Genomic DNA, 17799 nt, shown 5'->3' with positions numbered 1-17799 from the left:
CTGGAGTTGATAAATTAGATCCCTCAACCCCTGGGTGTAGTTTGAGGTCTGATCTCTCACCAGTGGGCAGCACAAGGAGCTGTTACCAGTCTCCTGCTCTGTCCCTGAGTCTGGCTCTGGGTGCTGTGAAGTGAAAAGGTGGGTGATGCCACAGCTCTACCAGTAACACCAGTGCCAGCCCCAGCACTGACTGGAGCTCCTCTGCATTACAAGTGCTACAAGTCAATGAACTCAAACTGAGTCTTTAAATACTCCATTTAATCAGACTAAATAGAACTTTACCTAAATAAACTCTCTCCAATAGGAGTTGCAGTGCACACAGAAGCAAAAGGGAAAGCTGAGTTAAGCCCAGACTGTTCTCCAGGCTTCATCAGGTGGGAATCCAGCCTGATGCCAGCACCTCACCCCTCTTCAGAAGGAGTGTGGTGCTTGCTGGCAGCCTCAGGAACACCTTGAGCAGTCACTGTGAGGACCTGGGCTTTAAAGCCAGCCAGAGCAGTCCTGTAGCACCTCCCTGGGCCAGGCTGCTGTAGTGTGTAGTGTGCTGTAGTGTGCTGGAGCTGTGGAGGTGACTGCAGGGAGCTGGGACAGGGCAGAACAGAGACACTCTGCAGAGCTAAACCAAAAAGTCCTTTCTGAGGTCCCACAGCTGGAAGCCCCAACAGTCTGTGTCAGGAAACAAGGGCAGAGTCTCTACCAGCCAGGACTGAAGCCACTCCCCTTTATTTCATGAGAGGGTCTGGACTCTGGAGAGAAGTTCTGGTTTCAAGGGGCTGGGTGGCTGCTCCTCTCCTGCTGCCTCAATGTCTGCCATGACTGCTGCATCCCAGGCAAGAGTCAGGAGGGCTGAGGGCACCTGGAACAGAAAAGACTCTGGTGTTAGGCCAGGGCAATGTTCTCCTTTCACCTTGTAACGTGCTGGGGGTGCAAACAGACCTGGAAAGACTGGGTGAGAGCACTTGAGCTAAAAAGGACAAGGGTGGCTTTCTGCAAGAAGCTCCTTAGGGGAGGATCCTTGGGGCTTTCTGGGTTGGCCTTGGGCTAGAGCTGCACTTGCTGCACAGCTGCTGCCTTCCCTCTTTTTGCACTGGGGATGCTCAGCCTGACAGAGCTGCTGGCAGCTCCCCCAGCCAGTGTTTGCAGTTCCTTCCAGCCTGGCCTCCCAGCCAGAAGCTTCTAAGCAGTTACTTAGTTGCTTAAGCTTAAAAAGAAGGGGCCAGAGCACAGCTTATGCTGCTGAAAAAAAACACAACCTTCTCCTAAGGTCATGAGCAGCAGCTGAGTCTGTGACAACCTGAAGACCCTCCTATAGAAGGCACCAGCCCTCTCTTTGTACTCACCAGCCCACATTCATTGAAGGGCAGGTTCTCATCAGCCAGTTTGCTGCCTCCAGGTCCCAGCAGCTCAAAGGGCAGCCAGTCATCTCTGAGTGCTTCTCTCACAAAGCTGTAGAGTGCAGATACCGATTCCCGTGCATAAAATGTCCCTGCCAGGAGCAAACAAGGTGAGAGGGAGCCAGAGTTCCTCCTGCACTTCCCCATCTAACCTTTTGTGCTGGGTTGCATGGGGCTCATGTACTGACACCAACTTAGGAACTACTTCAGTGGCACAGAACCAGCCTGATTCAACTGAGAAGTATAAAAGCAGAATCCCCAAAGAAGAAAATAAGTTAATAAAATCATACTTTAGTTGTCCCAAGCCCTGACCAGCCTGTAACAAAGAATTGGGAAAGCCTGAAATGATTTCCAGAGTTCTACTGAAGAGGTTTTCTATCTGAAGAGGGTTTCTGCAGCTATAGAGCCTGATGCCACACAGGCAGCCTCATGCTGCTTCCTGTAACAAAATGGATCTAATGAGTCCAGCTCGTTGGTAATAGCCTGGGAAGAGCAGGATTTAATTAACAGTGTCTTAAGATGCTTCCCTCTCTGCTCAAACCTGGCTGCTGGTCCCAACCCTGGAGCCCTGAAGGAGGTGGAGGGCTCAGAGATTGAAAGATCAGAGGGCTGGAGCAGCTCCCCTATGGAGAGAGGCTGAGGGAGCTGGACTGGGTCAGCCTGGAGAGGAGAAGGCTGTGGGGGGACCTCATTGCAGCCTCCCAGTCCCTGGAGGGAGCAGAGAAACAGGAGGGGAATCAGCTTGTTCAAAGGGGAGATAATGGCAGGACAAGGGGGATGGATTAAAGGTGAAGGAGGGGAGGGTTAGATTAGATCTTAGGGGGAAGTTCTTTCCAGAGAGAGTGGTGAGGGGCTGGAACAGGCTGCCCAGAGAGGGGGTGGGTACCCCATCCCTGTGGGTGTTCAAGGCCAGGTTGGCTGGGGCCCTGGGCAACCTTGTGTAGCTCCAGGCCTGGAGGTTGGTGTCCCTGCCTGTGGCAGGGGGTTGGAGCTCTGTGATCCTTGGGGTCCCTTCCAACCCAGCCCAGGCTGGGATTCTATAGAAAAATATCACCCCTGCTCTGCTTTTTGTTGCTTTATTCTACCAGCCACGCTCAGCACACCTCAAGCCTGCTTATTATTCCAGGTATTAACACCACAAGTGTCCTCAGAAGCTTTTGGGGGGTGTACAGACAGGGTAAGGAGCCTTTTTACCTTGCAGGATGTACCCGTCGGGAAATCGCACTCGCACCAGGGTGTAGTTGTACTTCCTCATCTCCCTTTGTTCTTCTTTCTCTCTCATGGCTTTTGTCCTCAGCATGGAAGCCTTCTCCACTGCTTCTGTCCTGTAGAGAGAAAGCAAGTGAAGGAGAGGTACAAGCCCCCTTCTCTGGGTGCTCAGGGCTCTCTGAACCACCCCCCTCACCGCAGCCGCTGCTCTCGTTTGATCTCCTCTGCTGTGAGGTTGTAGAAGTCGTTGGGCAGCTCAAAGTGAGCAGCTTCAGGGGATGGTTTGAACACACAGAGCTGCCTGTCCAGCTGGGCTCGCACAGGCTCAGCACTTAACAGCTGCTCTTTGTAGTCCTTGAGGTCTTCCAGCTTGGTCAGCATCTCTTCCTTCAGCACGTAGTACTCCTCCGTGGTCTCTACAGCCAAAGGGAGGGGATTTGAGGCTCTTGCTCCTTGTGTTGGAAGTACAAGAGCAAAGATCTCCCAAAAATGTAACATCTTAACAGGGAAACTACAGGGTGAGAGGCTGTTCCTGTTCCAGCACCCACCAGGGCCTCCCCCACCACCCAACCCCCCAGTTCCACACGCTTTGATTTCTTACCCTGTCCTGGAACAGGCAGTGTTTTTGTCTCAAATCCAATAGACTGGAAAAATCTATGTATCCCTTCCAGGCAGCTTATCCTTTCCTGGAAGAACAGGGAAGAATTTAAAGCTAGGCTGCTCCAGGTGGGGCCTTTCCTAGGCAGAGCACCTACAAAGAGCCTTGATCTCACCTGAAACACTTTGTTCTGCAGTTTGATTTTCCGGTACTTCTCTTCTTCTGGATGGAGGTAAATGTTATCCAAGTACCTACAGCAAGAGAAATAGGCTGCCTGGATTAAAGGAAGCTCTTCAGGACACACTAACCCTGAGGTGTGAGGAGAGACAGAGTGTTTCTCATGGATAAAAGGGCTGAAAAACTGAGGAAAGTAATAACACAGAATTACAGAATCACGGGTGGGAAGAGACCTCCAGAGCCCATGGGGTCCAACCCCCTGCCAAAGCAGCTCCTGGGACAGGTCACACAGGTCGGTGTCCAAACGGGGCTGGAATCTCTCCAGAGAAGGAGACTCCACACCCCCTGGGCAGCCTGTCCCAGGGCTCCCTCACCCTCACTGGGGAAAAGTTCTTCCCCAGATTGGTGTGGAACTCCCTGTGCTCCAACTTGCAGCCATCACCCCTTGTCCTGTCCCCACAGACACTGAAAAGGGGCTGCCCATTCCCCCTGCATCCCATACTAGAGATATTAATAAACATTAATAAGGTCCCCCCTTAGTCTTCTTCTCTCCAGGCTGAACAGTCCCAGCTCACTCAGCCTTTCCTCACAGGGGAGATGCTCCAGGCCCTTCATCATCTCTGTAGCCTCCTCTGGACTCTCTCCAGGAGATCCCTGTCTTTTTTATCCCAGGGAGCCCAGAACTGGACACAACACTCCAGGTGGGGTCTGACCAGGGCAGAGCAGAGGGGGAGGATCCCCTCCTGTGACCTGCTGGCCACACTCCTCCTGATGCACGTCAGTGTTTCATGCTCAAACAGACAGAGGGTGGGGATGGCTGATCCCAACCTCTTTGAGTAGTGGACCAACTCATTACAAACCTCAGAGCCACTGACCTTCTTTCTTAATTAACACTTAAGGCTGTTCAAACGTTGGAACTGGGTTTGCTTTAGACTTTGCCTGGAGCACAGGAAGAAAACCCACCCTCCTGTTGGCCTTGCAGGGAAGGGATGAGCTCCCCATGGTCTCAGCCCTTCCCACACCCCACTTACTTGGCCACGGTCTCCACACCCACTCGTACTTTCTCCCGGTCCTTATTCAAGGTGTGAATCTCCATGATGGAAGCAGCCACTGGGTCTACAGAGAAATACTGAGGGAGAAAGAAGAGGGATCAGGAGGAAAGGTGATGCTGCTCTGCACAAAGGGGTTACAGTCACCCTAATGAAATAAAACCATCGTCGAACGAAGCTCAGGGAACAAACAGGACTCAGATACAAACCTGTAACTTGAATGGTTGGTAAGTAGAAGTAGGTGAACAAGCTCAGATAAGGAAATAAACACAAATCAGATCTCAAAAGCAGGGAAAACTAAAAAAAAAAAAGATTATAATTTGATTAAAGAATTTGCAGATTGGCAAAAATGTATCACCAGTTACTTTAGGATGGCTGCACTGGGCTCAACTGGGAGAAATCTCCCTTTAAAGGAAATAAAAAATTGCATTTGGCACAAGTGGAAAGATCCACTATCAGATGACAGTTTGACATTCAATAGAGCCACAACTGGAGAATCACAGAATCACAGGGGTGGGAAGGGACCTCCAGAGCCCATGGGGTCCAACCCCCTGCCAAAGCAGCTCCCTAGGACAGGTCACACAGGTCGGTGTCCAGACGGGGCTGGAATCTCTCCAGAGAAGGAGACTCCACACCCCCTGGGCAGCCTGTCCCAGGGCTCCCTCACCCTCACTGGGGAAAAGTTCTGCCCCAGATTGGTGTGGAACTCCCTGTGCTCCAACTTGAGGCCATTGCCCCTTGTCCTGTCCCCACAGCCACTGAGCAGAGGCTGCCCATGTCCTCTGTGTCCCACCCTTCAGCTATTGATACCCATTGACCAGATCCCCTCTCAGGCTTCTCTTCTCCAGGCTGAACAGCCCCAGCAGCTCAGCACCACGCTCCTTTTCCCCACAGTGGGACGGGGGAAGAGAATGGGAAGGGTAAAAATGTGGGGGAGGGGCTAAAAGTGATTTATTAAGTAAAAATTAGGTAAAATTTAATGGTTAGAGCTAAAGCTGTGCTTGTAAGCACAGGGATTTATTCACTGCTTCCCAGTTTAGTTGTTCCCAGTGTGTGACCAACACTGTTGTCATCACCAGCTGCTACGAAGGCAATTCACTCTGTCCCAACCAAAACCAGTACAGGGCCTGAGTTCCCAGTTGCAGGGTTTCCAGCAAGCAGAGGGGAGGGTGCTCAGAGAGGTGTTTGTAGGATTACAGAGGAACAAAGATGCCCGTTGGGGACAGGGGAGGGGGAAGGTTTATATGGGGTGTGGTGAGGTCACTGCTCGAGGGGACCCACACCCCAAACTGAGTTAGGAGGGGGAGGAAAGCTGTGTGGCTGTGGCACTTACTGACTGGATGGCTTCTCTGAGGTGCTTTTCCTTCTGGTCTCTTCTTACAACTGTGCCAGTCAAGGGGCAGATGAAATAGACTCCTGAAACAGAGGGGGCAGCTGCCCCTCCCTTGTCAGGGGAGGTGAGGTCCTGAAGGAGACAAGCACAGGTGCTGAACTGATCACAGGAAGGGTGGGGTTTTGCTTTTGGGGGGGTGCTGGGGTGGTTTTAAAGGCCCCAGTGCATCCCTTCAGGACAGGGACAGCAGCATGGCAGGGCATGGATCAGGGAAGGGCAGCATCTCTCATACCTTGTCCTCCTCAGACAGCCCCTTCTCACTGGCAGCTGCCTCAGCCATCAGCTCCTTCCTCACTAGGAGAGACAAACATGGGTCACGGCGGCAGTGGGGGCAGAGATTCAGCCCATCTCAGAGGGCTCCAGACCACAAACACCTCCCAGGGAGAGGAGGTTCCAGGGGTGACCGTGACCCCTGTTCCTCACGCTCACAGAACCCGGCTGCGCCCCGTAACCTCCTCAAGAGTCACACCCACCCACCCACCCAGGATCTCCCTCTCTGGGCTCAGCTGGGAGCTACGCCCACCACTGTGGCCCCCCGGTGAGCTCCTACCCTGGTTCTTGATGGCCTCCTGGGATGAAGGCAGCTTGGCCTTGGGCTTCAGCTCCATCCGTGCCAGCGCCGCGGCCGCCGCCATCTGCGCTTCATCCGTCGGTGCCTGACGAGGCTTCGGTGCCACTTCAGCTTTCGGCTTCTCCTTGGGGACCCTGGGTAGGGGGGCGGGGGGGGGGGGGAGAGGCAGAGAGAGGTCAGGAGGATGAAGGCTCCAGGACCCCCCATCACCGGTGCCCGTGCTGCCGCGGCCGGAGACAACAGCCCCACAACCGCCACGGCTCCTCCCCGGGGGAGGCAACCGGGGCACCGGCAGCGCTGGGCACAGCGGGGCCGGCTCCGGGGTGCTCAGCCCCCGCCCCCCCCGCCCCGTTACCGGCCGAGCCCCGTACCGGGCCGGCTCCGGGGTGCTCAGCCCCCGCCCCCCCCCCACCGCCCCGTTACCGGCCGAGCCCCGTACCGGGCCGGCTCCGAGAGCTTCTGTCCGGGCCCCGCCGTCTTAAACTTGAGGTCGGCTTTGATCTCCTGGAAGAACTTGCGCATGGTGGCGGGACCGGGATGGGGACGGGGACGGGGACGGGGACCCGGATCGGGACCGTCAAACCCCTCCCGCGCTTCCGCCCCGCCCCCGTCACCGCCCCCGGAACGGGCGTGTCCAGGCCCAGCGCCCGGTGCTGCTCTAGGCCTCTGCTGCTCTATGGCCTGCGCGGTCCTCCGGGGATGGGGTGGGGTATAGACCCCCGGGGCTCCCGGGCCTGTATCCACGGCCCCGGCCCCAGCCCCGCACCCACAGGCTCCCCGGCCCACACCCGCAGCCCCCGGCCCCAGTTCCCCTCCCCCAGCTCGGTCCCCACGGACTCCCACAGCCCCCCCCCCGTGGTTACTCCCAGCCCAGCAGCTCCCCGGGATGAAGCGGCAGCCTCAGCACAACCAAAACAGCTCCAAACACCACCGTGAACTCCCCCCCGGCCTGAGGGAACCTGTGACGTGCGGAAAATAGACTCTATAACTCGAAAGTTATAAAGCAGGTAAGTTTATTCAGCGCTGGGTGCACGGGGCATCTCTCCACCACAAACGTGCACACCCCACACAGCAAGCCGTTCGTGTATTTATACAATCTAATAATGAATATTCATTTACACCTATACATATTAATTACCTGTGCCCGCCTACCCTCGCCTCGTATGCTGATTACTTTATCATCTTTCGCGCTTGCACAGATCCTTCAAAAAAATGTTGGGCCTGCCTGGGTCTCTGGTGGTCCATGGGATGAAGGCCCCGAGTCTTCCTCACGATGGACTTTTCAACTTTCTTGCCTGGAACGCAAGAATCTTGCCAACTTGCAGTATTCTTATCCGTTTGGACTAATTTATGTCCGTATAGGGAGACCTATGGATGTATTCCAGCCATCTGTTCCTTCATTAACGAAGAGATAATTGACACCTCTGTGATGGATGTTATCCTGTTCCCATTCTGTTTCCTGAATCCTAAATTCCTACAGCTGTTCCCTGCAAAATCTACCTCCCTACAAGCCAGTTCCTGGGGGACTCCTTATCTGTTTCTTTAAGCTACACAATTATGTGATTTAAATCTTGTGAGCTATTCTTTCTATTTCTATATGCCCCCCCCAATATCAATCCCCCCTTTTTCTATTATACTAAGTAAGTTCTTTTACTTAAGCTACAAGAATACTAATCACTCACTATGGCACTTCAAATCATCTTGTTAGTAAGCACCCTTTAATCCTTTGTAAGCATCTCTTTATTAGAGATTGTCTTGTTAGTAAACCCTATCTCAATTCCCTTTTCTAAAGTTAGTAAATTTTATTAAAATGATTTCCCTGAGTGATATAAGGCATCATACATGCATGTTAGTCTTTTAAACACTCTCCAAACCCATAAGTACAATACAATGGTCAATATAAATAAGATTCCTAAGCTAGCTAATAGCACCATAATGGGGTGTACCATGGTATTAAGGATTCCCATTGCAGAAGGTGACCAGCCAAATAGAGTATCCCACCAGTTACATTTTCCATCTTGTTCTACTTTCTTTAAAATCCTTCTTATCCCTTTTTCATATCAGTTACTAACCTAAACTTTCTTTGGTAGCTCAAACCCCAACCTCTGGTTCACTTACTTGTTACCCACGTTGTTTCTGCACTTATTTGCCTGAATGAGTTTAAGTTTCAGTCCCTCGTTATCTGAAGTCACTTTCCATGGAGTTGCTGGGGTCCTTTTGACCTGGGTGTGGTGAATCCAGGAGCTCAGTCCCACAACCTTGACCGCCGTGTAAGTTGTTAGAAGGACTTGATAAGGTCCAGTCCACTGTGGTTCCAAGGATCTTTCTGTAAAAGACTTAACATATACATAGTCTCCTGGTTGTATGTTATGGACAGGCCCATCCAGACCTCTACTATGTGTCCCCATTACATGCTTTTCAATTTTCTTTAGTTGTTTGTTCAGTGCCACCATATAGGAAGTCATTGTTTCTTCACCAATTTGTGAAGACATTCCCTTTTGCACCACATAGGGATCATCCATACAAAATTTCAAAGGGACTAAGCCCTTCTCTTGCTCTGGGTCTGGTTCGTATTCGGATAAGGGCGAGTGACAACGACTGTGGCCAGGCTAAATCTGGTTATGGGGTGCAGCCGGGTTGTGTGAGTGTGAGGAACAGGGGTCACGGTCACCCCTGGAATCTCCTCTCCCTGGGAGGTGTTTGTGGTCTGGAGCCCTCTGAGATGGGCTGAATCTCTGCCCCCATTGCCACCGTGACCCGTGTTTGTCTCTCCTAGTGAGGAAGGAGCTGATGGCTGAGGCAGCTGCCAGTGAGAAGGGGCTGTCTGAGGAGGACAAGGTATGAGAGATGCTGCCCTTCCCTGATCCATGCCCTGCCATGCTGCTGTTCCTGTCCTGAAGGGATGCACTGGGGCCTTTAAAACCACCCCAGCACCCCCCAAAAAGAAAAACCCCACCCTTCCTGTGATCAGTTCAGCACCTGTGCTTGTCTCCTTCAGGACCTCACCTCCCCTGACAAGGGAGGGGCAGCTGCCCCCTCTGTTTCAGGAGTCTATTTCATCTGCCCCTTGACTGGCACAGTTGTAAGAAGAGACCAGAAGGAAAAGCACCTCAGAGAAGCCATCCAGTCAGTAAGTGCCACAGCCACACAGCTTTCCTCCCCCTCCTAACTCCTAATTTAACAATTTGTTGTTTGATTAAATGATTCATTTTTTCCACCTGGCTGCTTGATTGTGGTCGGTATGGGGTATGCGATTGCCAATCTATTCCTAGATGGTGACTAGCCTGTTTTATTATTTTAGATACAAAATGTGGTCCCCTATCTGAAGATATTATTGCAGGAACTCCAAACCTGGGTATTATCTCTTGGAGCAATACTTTGGTCACCTCCCGGGCTTCAGCAGTTCTGCATGGGAAGGTCTCAGGCCAGCCTGAGAAGGTATCCGTTAGCACCAACAGGTATCTATACCCCCCTTTTCTAGGGAATTCTCTGAAATCGATTTGCCAATGCTGTCCTGGGCCATTCCCTCTTCCAATTTTTCCCAATTTCAACCCTTTCACAATTTTGGGATTAGTCTGGAGGCAAAGATCTCATTGTTGAGTTACCTGTTTGACCATAGTGTATGTTTCATGCTATTATGTTTTTAATGAGGTCTTTATATAAAGCCTCTGCCCCCCAGTGCCTTTTCCTATGTTCTTCACGATCTACTGACCATATCATGCAGGAAGGAATCACCATCCTCCCGCGAGAAGTGATAGCCCACCCTTCCTCATTATATGATCCCCCCATGTCATTAATAAGCTTACGATCTTCTTTCATATACTCTGGTTTTCCTTCTAAAGACACTTGCCCATCAGGTATTAACACACCCTCTACTGTACCAATTTCTTTGGCTGCTTGTTTTGCCTCCCTGTCTGCCAGCTCATTCCCTTTTTCCAATTCTGTGCCCACCTTCTGGTGTGCCTTGATGTGCATAATTGCCACCCTTCCAGGGAGTAGGACTGCGTTCAAGAGCTTCAAGATTTCTTCTGCATGCTTAATGGATTTTCCCTGTGAACTTAACAATCCTCTTTCTTTCCAGATTGCCCCATGAGCATGCACCACCCCAAAGGCATATTTAGAGTCAGCCCAGATGTTTATAACTTTTCCTTGAGCTATTTCCAGTGCTCTGGTAAGAGCTATAATCTTGGCCTTCTGGGCTGAGACATCAGCTGGTAGTGGTCCAGATTCTATTACCTTTTCGGAGGTGGTGACAGCATATCCAGAATAACGTTTTCCATTTAGCACGTAGCTGCTTCCATCAGTGAACCAGTGTCTGGCTCCTTTGATGGGAATATCTTTAAGATCCATGCGGCTAGAGTATGTGGCCTCAATTGTTTCCAAACAATCGTGACTCACTGGTTCTCCAGTGTTCCCTTCTAGGAATGAAGCTGGGTTGATGATGCTTGTAGTTACAATCTCGACATCATCTTGCTCAACCATTATAGCTGGATATTTCAGGAATCTCTGTGGTGAGAGCCAATGTCCCCCTTTCGCCTCAAGGGCTGCGGATACTGTGTGGGATACTAGGACAGTCATTCTCTGGCCAAGGGTGAATTTTTGTGCTTCTTGAATGTTTAGAATAACGGCTGCTACTGCTCTCAAACAACTGGGCCATCCTTTTGCCGCAGTGTCCAGTTGCTTGGAGAAGTATGCTACTGCCTGTATGTATGGTCCCAACTCCTGTGCCAATACTCCTAATGCTATCCCCTGTTTTTCATGGGAGAATAAGAAAAATGGCTTGCTTACATCAGGAAGTCCCAGAGCCGGTGCTGACATCAAGGCTGTCTTTAGCTGGTGAAAAGCTGGATCCAACTCATCATCCCACTGGAGATCCTTTTGGTTGGCTGTCATTAAAGAATTTAATGGCTTAACAAGCAGACCATAGTCACATATCCAGAGTCGACACCACCCCGTCATGCCTAAGAATGTCCTTAGTTCCTTTACAGTTTGTGGTCGGGGGGTTTGGCATATGGCCTCTTTCCGAGCTTGTCCTAGGACCCGCTGCCCAGCGCTGATCTCATACCCTAGGTACGTGACCTGTTGTAACACAACTTGTGCCTTTTTCTTAGAAACTCGGTACCCCTGCAATCCCAAGAAATTTAACAGATTCACAGTCCAGATGACACAGGATTCTTCAGTTTTAGTGGCGATGAGAAGATCATCTACGTACTGTAGAACTTTCCCTTCCTCCGATGGTGGTTCCCATGACTCCAGGTCCTTGGCTAGCTGATTCCCGAAAAGTGTGGGGCTGTTTTTGAACCCCTGTGGCAACACCGTCCATGTAAGCTGGGGCTTTCGACCACTTTTAGGATTTTCCCACTCAAATGCGAAAATTTTCTGGCTGGCTTCATGTATAGGGAGGCAAAAGAAAGCATCCTTCAAATCCAAGACTGTGAACCAGGCTAAATCTGGGGTTAATGTGGTTAGTAGGGTATAAGGATTAGCTACCACCGGGTATAGGTCTTCAGTTATTTTGTTGATGGCTCTTAAATCTTGGACTATTCTATAGGACCCATCGGGTTTTCTAACTGGGAGGATAGGTGTATTGAATTCCGATTCACACTCCCTTAGTAGCCCGAGTTCTATGAATCGGTCTATAATTATATGGTTGAGGTTCATCCCCACAGCACAGCTTGTCCACCTCACAGCAACACACAGGGCGGCCACTGAGGATGCCACCTCGTCCCCTCCTTGGGCTGAGCATGGGCCATTAACAGGACCAGGGCCCCGTGTGCTCACCGCATCAGCAGCTTGGCCAACGGTGCCGCGCTGGTGCAGGACCTGGCGCCTTGGCCACCGCAACAGCGCTGACCAACATTGGCACTACGCACCAAGCCATGGCCCCACCAGCTACCAGGACCCCCATGCCCACACCGCAGGAGATGCCACAGAGAGCAGAGGCTCCCCTGAGACCTGTGTGAGGATGTCATCATCATCATCATCCCAGCACTGGTCATGCAGTTCAGGCTCTGCATGGCTAGCAAGCCGACACACAGGTAGTGTCCTCCATTCTGGAAAAGACCATGGGGTAAGAACACTGTGGGTTGTTGAATCACTGTAAGTGCAGAGGTGCGGGAATGGAGATACTGGGGGTGGCATTGGGGTTTGACAGCTCCAGGCTCTTCCCCAGGGGCCAAGAGTAGATGTGGAACAAGCAAGGCCTCTCCTGCCAGCCCTGAGTAGATGTGGACAAAGCAAGGCCTCGATTGCCAGCCCTCCAACACTGCTCCAGCAGAGAAAAGCACCTAGGGAGCTAGTTGGACTACTTCCTGGCAAATGAAAGCCCTCAGAGCCCAAATGCCAGGCGCACCTTATGGGCTGCCTGGGGAGGTTTCAGGCCAGGTATGTCTTTCAGTCCTGGCTCCTTTGGTTTGGGAGCTATTGCTGGATGTTTGGCATGTTTTGCAGTGAGTGCTGCTGTGGCTGAGAAAAGCACCTAGGGAGCTAGTCCCTGGCTCCTTTGGTTTGAGAGGTCGTTGGCATGTTTTGAAGCGAGTGCTGCTGCGGCCGAGAAAAGCACCTAGGGAGCTAGTTGGAGTGTTCCATGTTTCCTGGGAAACAAAATCCATCAGAGCCTGAATGCCAGGGGCTGCTTGTGGGCTGCCTGGGGAGGTTTCAGGCCAGGTATGTCTTTCAGGTTCCTTGTCCATGGGGGCAACATTGCTCTGTGCCTTAGTTGGTGATTCTTCACATAGGTAGTTTCTTTCTCAGTAGGTTTTCAGGTGGTTGGGTGGGCAGTTCTGCAAACCCTTTCACAGCACGGCATGCCGTTGCCCGCTCTGCTTTTTTCCAGCTTTTCAAAGACAGGCTGGAGTTGTTGATGCCATTTTTGACTGCGTCATGGGGTGTTTTAGGCTCAGTAAAAGTTAAAGGCAGTCGGTTGTACGTTTGTTTCCACATTTTTCCTTCCAAAGGTATAGTAGTGGGGGGCGGGGGAGGGGGGTGTGCAGGCCATGGTGGCAGATTTACGCACACTGCTCGCTCCCCTGCCCGGTCAGTTCCTACAGATTTATCACTTTGCTCTGATAACACGGCATTATTACTTAGTGTAGTAACTGGGGTAGGTGAAAGAGCACCCAGAAACAAAACCACATTCTCCATAGTAGATTTTTTCATTTTTTAAATCGGTTCTGTAGAACCCAGAACTGGTGCTAAAGCTGCAAAGGCTGTAGTAGCAGCAACGCTTTCCGCTAAAGTCCTTTTACTTAATTTCCAGAGAGTTAGTAACAACTTAGCTTTGAGCTCCAATAGCTTCCCAAGTAGGCAAATCAAAAGCGCTGTCAAGGCTTGCTATCAGTTTTCTTTCTTCGCTCCACAAAAAGGAGGGGTTTTAAAGACTTTTCATAATTTTTAATCAGTCTCTTAGAGAGCGTATCGTGAAGGAGTTTCACTACCGCCTCGCCTTTCCTCCCTGACTCCTGCCTTTCCAAACGCTACCAAACCTTCTAAGTGCTTTTTTAAGGATAATGTCCTTTACTTGCCGCTTTTCTAAAAAGCATAAGAATAAATTAAAAGCTACCTCACACTCATGGAGATTCTGTCGCGCTGCCGACTCTTGGCAGCTCGTGGTGCTGACTCCTGGCAGCTCCACCTCGTGCAGCTCATTCCACGTTTGTAGCCCTGGACGGTGGGACCCTGCTATCAGGCCAGCTCATGATGAGCCCCCGTTTTCAGGATGGTCCCAAGCATTTGATCAGATGCACATGTCTGGCATTCACTGATCTGCTCCCCGGTCGCTGCTCCCGGTGCCTTCCCAAACTCTCGCCACTCCGGATCCGTGTCCACTCCGGGGGACAGGTCCGTATGCACTCCGGGTTCCTGTCCTTTGTAGGGGACAGACCCGTTCGGGCGCCACTTGCTGCAACGAGAGGGAAGAATGCTGCCAATCAATGTGATTGATAAAGCACTTCAACTTCATTGCAAGCACACACTTCCTTTTATACTATTCCTACCACGTGTTATACTTGTTGTATTCTAATTGGCTCTTAACTAAAAGTTACATTTACATACTCCACCCATCTTGCAGCCTGGGAATCATGTCTTCTTCTCAGTCCCAGGAACACTGAATCCTTATCACACCTCCTACTCCCACATTTTGTGACCATGCTGTATGATACACAAAAATACACTGACCGACTGTTGACCCTTCTGTTCTCACCAAGACGGTGTGGGGCCTGGTCTTACTAAACTACACAGGCGACTGCTTGGACAACTGCTCCATAGGCTCATGGCCTTGCTTCTCATGGCCTTGCTTCTCAAGCCATTCTGCAACATGCTGCTGTGGCCGAGAAAAGCACCTAGGCAGGTAGTTGGAGTGTTTCCAAGAAAATGAAAGCCCTCAGAGCCAGGATGCCAGGGTGTCCTGGTTTCAGTCAGGATGGAGTTAACTTCTTTTGTAGCAGCGGATGGAATGCTGTGTCTGAGAGTTAAAATGAAAGCAGTGCTGATAACACCCTGATGTTTTTAGTTGCTGTCAGACAATCAAGGACTTTCTCAGTTCTTCATATTTCTCTATTCATGAGAAATGAGGGGACGAAGCCAGGACAGGTGACCCAAACTGGCCAAAGAGAGTATTCCATGCCAATTACCTCATGCTCAGTATAAAGGGGAGCTGATGGGAGGAGGAGCGGGGCGGCTCCAGGACATGCGGTTTTTGGGGGACGGTTGGGTTCCATATGGAGTCCTACATGATGAGTAGCAGAAGCCACTGAAGGAAAAGGTGAATCAAGCCAGTTCGCTGAGGTGAAGGCCATCCAGTTAGCCCTAGACATTGCTGAGAGAGGAAAGTGGCCAATGCTCTACCTTTATACTGATTCATGGATGGTGGCTGATGCCCTGTGGGGGTGGTTGCAGCAGTGGAAAAAGAACAACTGGCAGCATTGAGCCAAACCCATATGGGCTGCTAACTTATGGCAAGATATCACTGCCCAGTTAGAGAAGCTCTTTGTAAAGGTACGGCATGTCGACGCCCATGTACCCGAGTGGGGCCATGGAGGAACATCAAAACAACCATCAGGTAGATAAGGCTGCCGGGATTGAAGTGGCTCAGGTAGATCTAGACTGGCAACGTAAGGGAGAATTATTCCTAGCTCGATGGGCTCATGATTCCTCAGGTCATCAAGGGAGAGATGCAACATATAGATGGGCTTGGGATCAAGGGGTGGACTTAATCATGGATGCTATTGCACAAGTTATCCATGAATGTGAGACGTGTGCTGCAATCAAGCGAAGCGGTTGTAGCCCCTTTGGTATGGAGGACGGTGGATGAAATATAAATATGGGGAGGCCTGGCAGATTGATTACATCACCCTCCCACGAACCCGCCATGGCAAACGTTACGTGATTACAATGGTGGAGGCGACCACCGGCTGGCTAGAGACATATCCCGTACCCCATGCCACTGCCCGGAATACAATCCTGGGTCTGGAAAGGCAAGTCCTATGGCAACACGGCACCCCAGAAAGAATCGAGTCAGACAACGGGACTCATTTCCGAAACGCTCTCATAGACACCTGGGCCAAAGAGCATGGCATTGAGTGGGTGTACCACATTCCTTATCATGCACCAGCCTCTGGGAAAATTGAACGATATAATGGGCTCTTAAAGACTACCCTGAAAGCGATGGGTGGTGGAACATTCAAACACTGGGATACACATTTACCCAAAGCCACGTGGTTAGTTAACTCTATGGGATCTACCAATTGGGCTGGCCCTGCCCAGTCAAAATTTCCACGTACTGTAGAAGGAGACAGAGTCCCAGTGGTGCATATGAAGAGTATATTAGGAAAGATAGTTTGGGTCATCCCTGCTTCAGGCAAAGGCAAACCCAAGTCTGGGATTGTTTTTGCTGAAGGACCTGGCTGTACTTGGTGGTTAATGCAGAGGGATGGAGAAGTTCGATGTGTACCTCAGAGGGATTTGATTTTAGGTGAGAATAGCCAATATAATTAATAAAGTAGAAATTGTATTATAATAATAGCTAAATAACCCATTACTGTATATTCATTATTGCTATAATTGCTGTATGTTGTTGTATGTTGTTCCAATGAAATTACAAGTTAATGAAGGATGAGTGCCACGATGATGGGACCAAAACCTGGCATCCCAAGAACTTTTTTTTCCTCTTTCCCTTTGAAAATGAACACCTTTCATTCACAGACTATGAGCATGGACCATGTCAAGTGTATCGGTCGAGAGCCCGAGATGCAGCATGCAACGATCCAATGGTGCATACTGACACCATGAGAGACTGTTACGATGAATGGAGCCTGATGTTTCTAGTTGTGGTCAAGCAGTCAAGGACTTTATTCAGCTCTTCATATTTTTCATATTTTTCAGCAATTCATGAGAAAGGAGGAGACGAAGCCAGGACAGGTGACCCAAACTGGCCAAAGAGAGTATTCCATGCCAATTATCTCATGCTCAGTATAAAGGGGAGCTGATGGGAGCGAGAGGCTACAGGACGCGTAGTTTGTGGAAGACGGTCGGGTTCCGGGCTGGCTCTGGGTGGCACAGCCTGAGTTGTGTGTTCAGTGAGAAACTGCATTGTGTATCAACAGTTTCATATATTTTTTGCTCTGAAGTCCTGTTAGCAATGTTATATTTTATCTTTCTGCTATTTTAGTAAACTATCCTTATCCCAACCCATGGGCTTTTGGTTTCTTGGTTTTGGGGTTGTTATTTGCCCCTTCCTTTTCCCTTCCCTTCCCTCATGCCCCCCACACCTCTCCCCCTCCTCTTTTCCATTAATGAGCAGGCAGCTGCATGGATCTCGGTCCTCAGCTGGAGTGAAACCATGACACAGGGGCTGCTTGTGGGAAGCCTGGGGAGGTTTCAGGCCAGGTATGTCTGTCAGTCCTGGATACTTGGGTTTGGGAGCTATTGCTGCATGTTTTCCTTGGGAAGAAAGCTGTTCGTGAGCCAAACACACACACACAGGCCCAACCACCACACCACACCCCCCATTCCCAGGCAGCCCCACGAGCTACTGCAGTGCACTTTTGGGATGCAGAGGCCTTTTCAGCCGCAGGAGCAGAGCCGGCTGAGCAGAGGCCTAATTGAGTAGAAGCCTTTTCCCAGGCCCCAGTAGAAAAAGTCCTAAGAAAAAAGAAAGCCCAAACTTCCTAGTAAGCTCCTGGGGCTGAAAGCTGGTCGGTAGGCCACACACACACACACACACACACACACACACACACACACACACAGACACACACACACACACACAGACACACACACACACAGACACAGACACACACACACACACACACAGACACACACACACAGAGACACACAGACACAGACACACACAGACACACAGACACACACACACACACAGAGACACACACACACAGAGACACACACACACA

The 17799-nt window shown here is 50.8% G+C and overlaps 1 protein-coding gene and 1 long non-coding RNA gene across 2 annotated transcripts; one reads left to right on the top strand and one right to left on the bottom strand.

Annotated features, from left to right (window-relative positions):
- Positions 1–249: 249 nt before the first annotated feature.
- LOC311201795 (UBX domain-containing protein 6-like) lies at positions 250–6946 on the bottom strand. Its single transcript, XM_084276243.1, has 11 exons — positions 6831–6946; positions 6371–6525; positions 6053–6114; positions 5761–5892; positions 4410–4507; positions 3377–3452; positions 3205–3289; positions 2800–3019; positions 2589–2719; positions 1341–1486; positions 250–856 (listed from the first exon to the last, which is right to left on the bottom strand). Exons 1-11 carry the CDS (start codon positions 6911–6913, stop codon positions 728–730), a joined length of 1317 nt encoding a protein of 438 aa, XP_084132369.1. The 5' UTR covers positions 6914–6946; the 3' UTR covers positions 250–727.
- A 159-nt stretch (positions 6947–7105) lies between these two features.
- On the top strand, positions 7106–17070 carry LOC311201836. Its single transcript, XR_014617887.1, has 5 exons — positions 7106–7398; positions 9168–9229; positions 9390–9521; positions 9693–9849; positions 16772–17070. It is a non-coding gene; the product is annotated as an uncharacterized lncRNA (long non-coding RNA).
- Positions 17071–17799: the final 729 nt, after the last annotated feature.

This window comes from Gallinula chloropus, assembly GCF_964237585.1.
Source record: "Gallinula chloropus genome assembly, chromosome: 28".
Lineage (NCBI taxonomy): Eukaryota > Metazoa > Chordata > Aves > Gruiformes > Rallidae > Gallinula > Gallinula chloropus.
The sequence above is the reverse complement of the archived record's forward strand: the minus strand, read 5'-3'. Positions and strand labels throughout refer to the sequence as shown.

Bases quoted from the DNA above. Each gene is read 5' to 3' on its own strand.
- LOC311201795 (XM_084276243.1), bottom strand. From the start codon at position 6,913: ATGCGCAAGTTCTTCCAGGAGATCAAAGCCGACCTCAAGTTTAAGACG. The intron at 6,526-6,830 runs GTACGGGGCTCG...CCCCCTACCCAG, and splicing joins AAGCTCTCGGAGCCGGCCCG to GGTCCCCAAGGAGAAGCCGA. The intron at 4,508-5,760 runs GTAAGTGCCACA...TTTCTCCCTCAG, and splicing joins TCAGAGAAGCCATCCAGTCA to TATTTCTCTGTAGACCCAGT.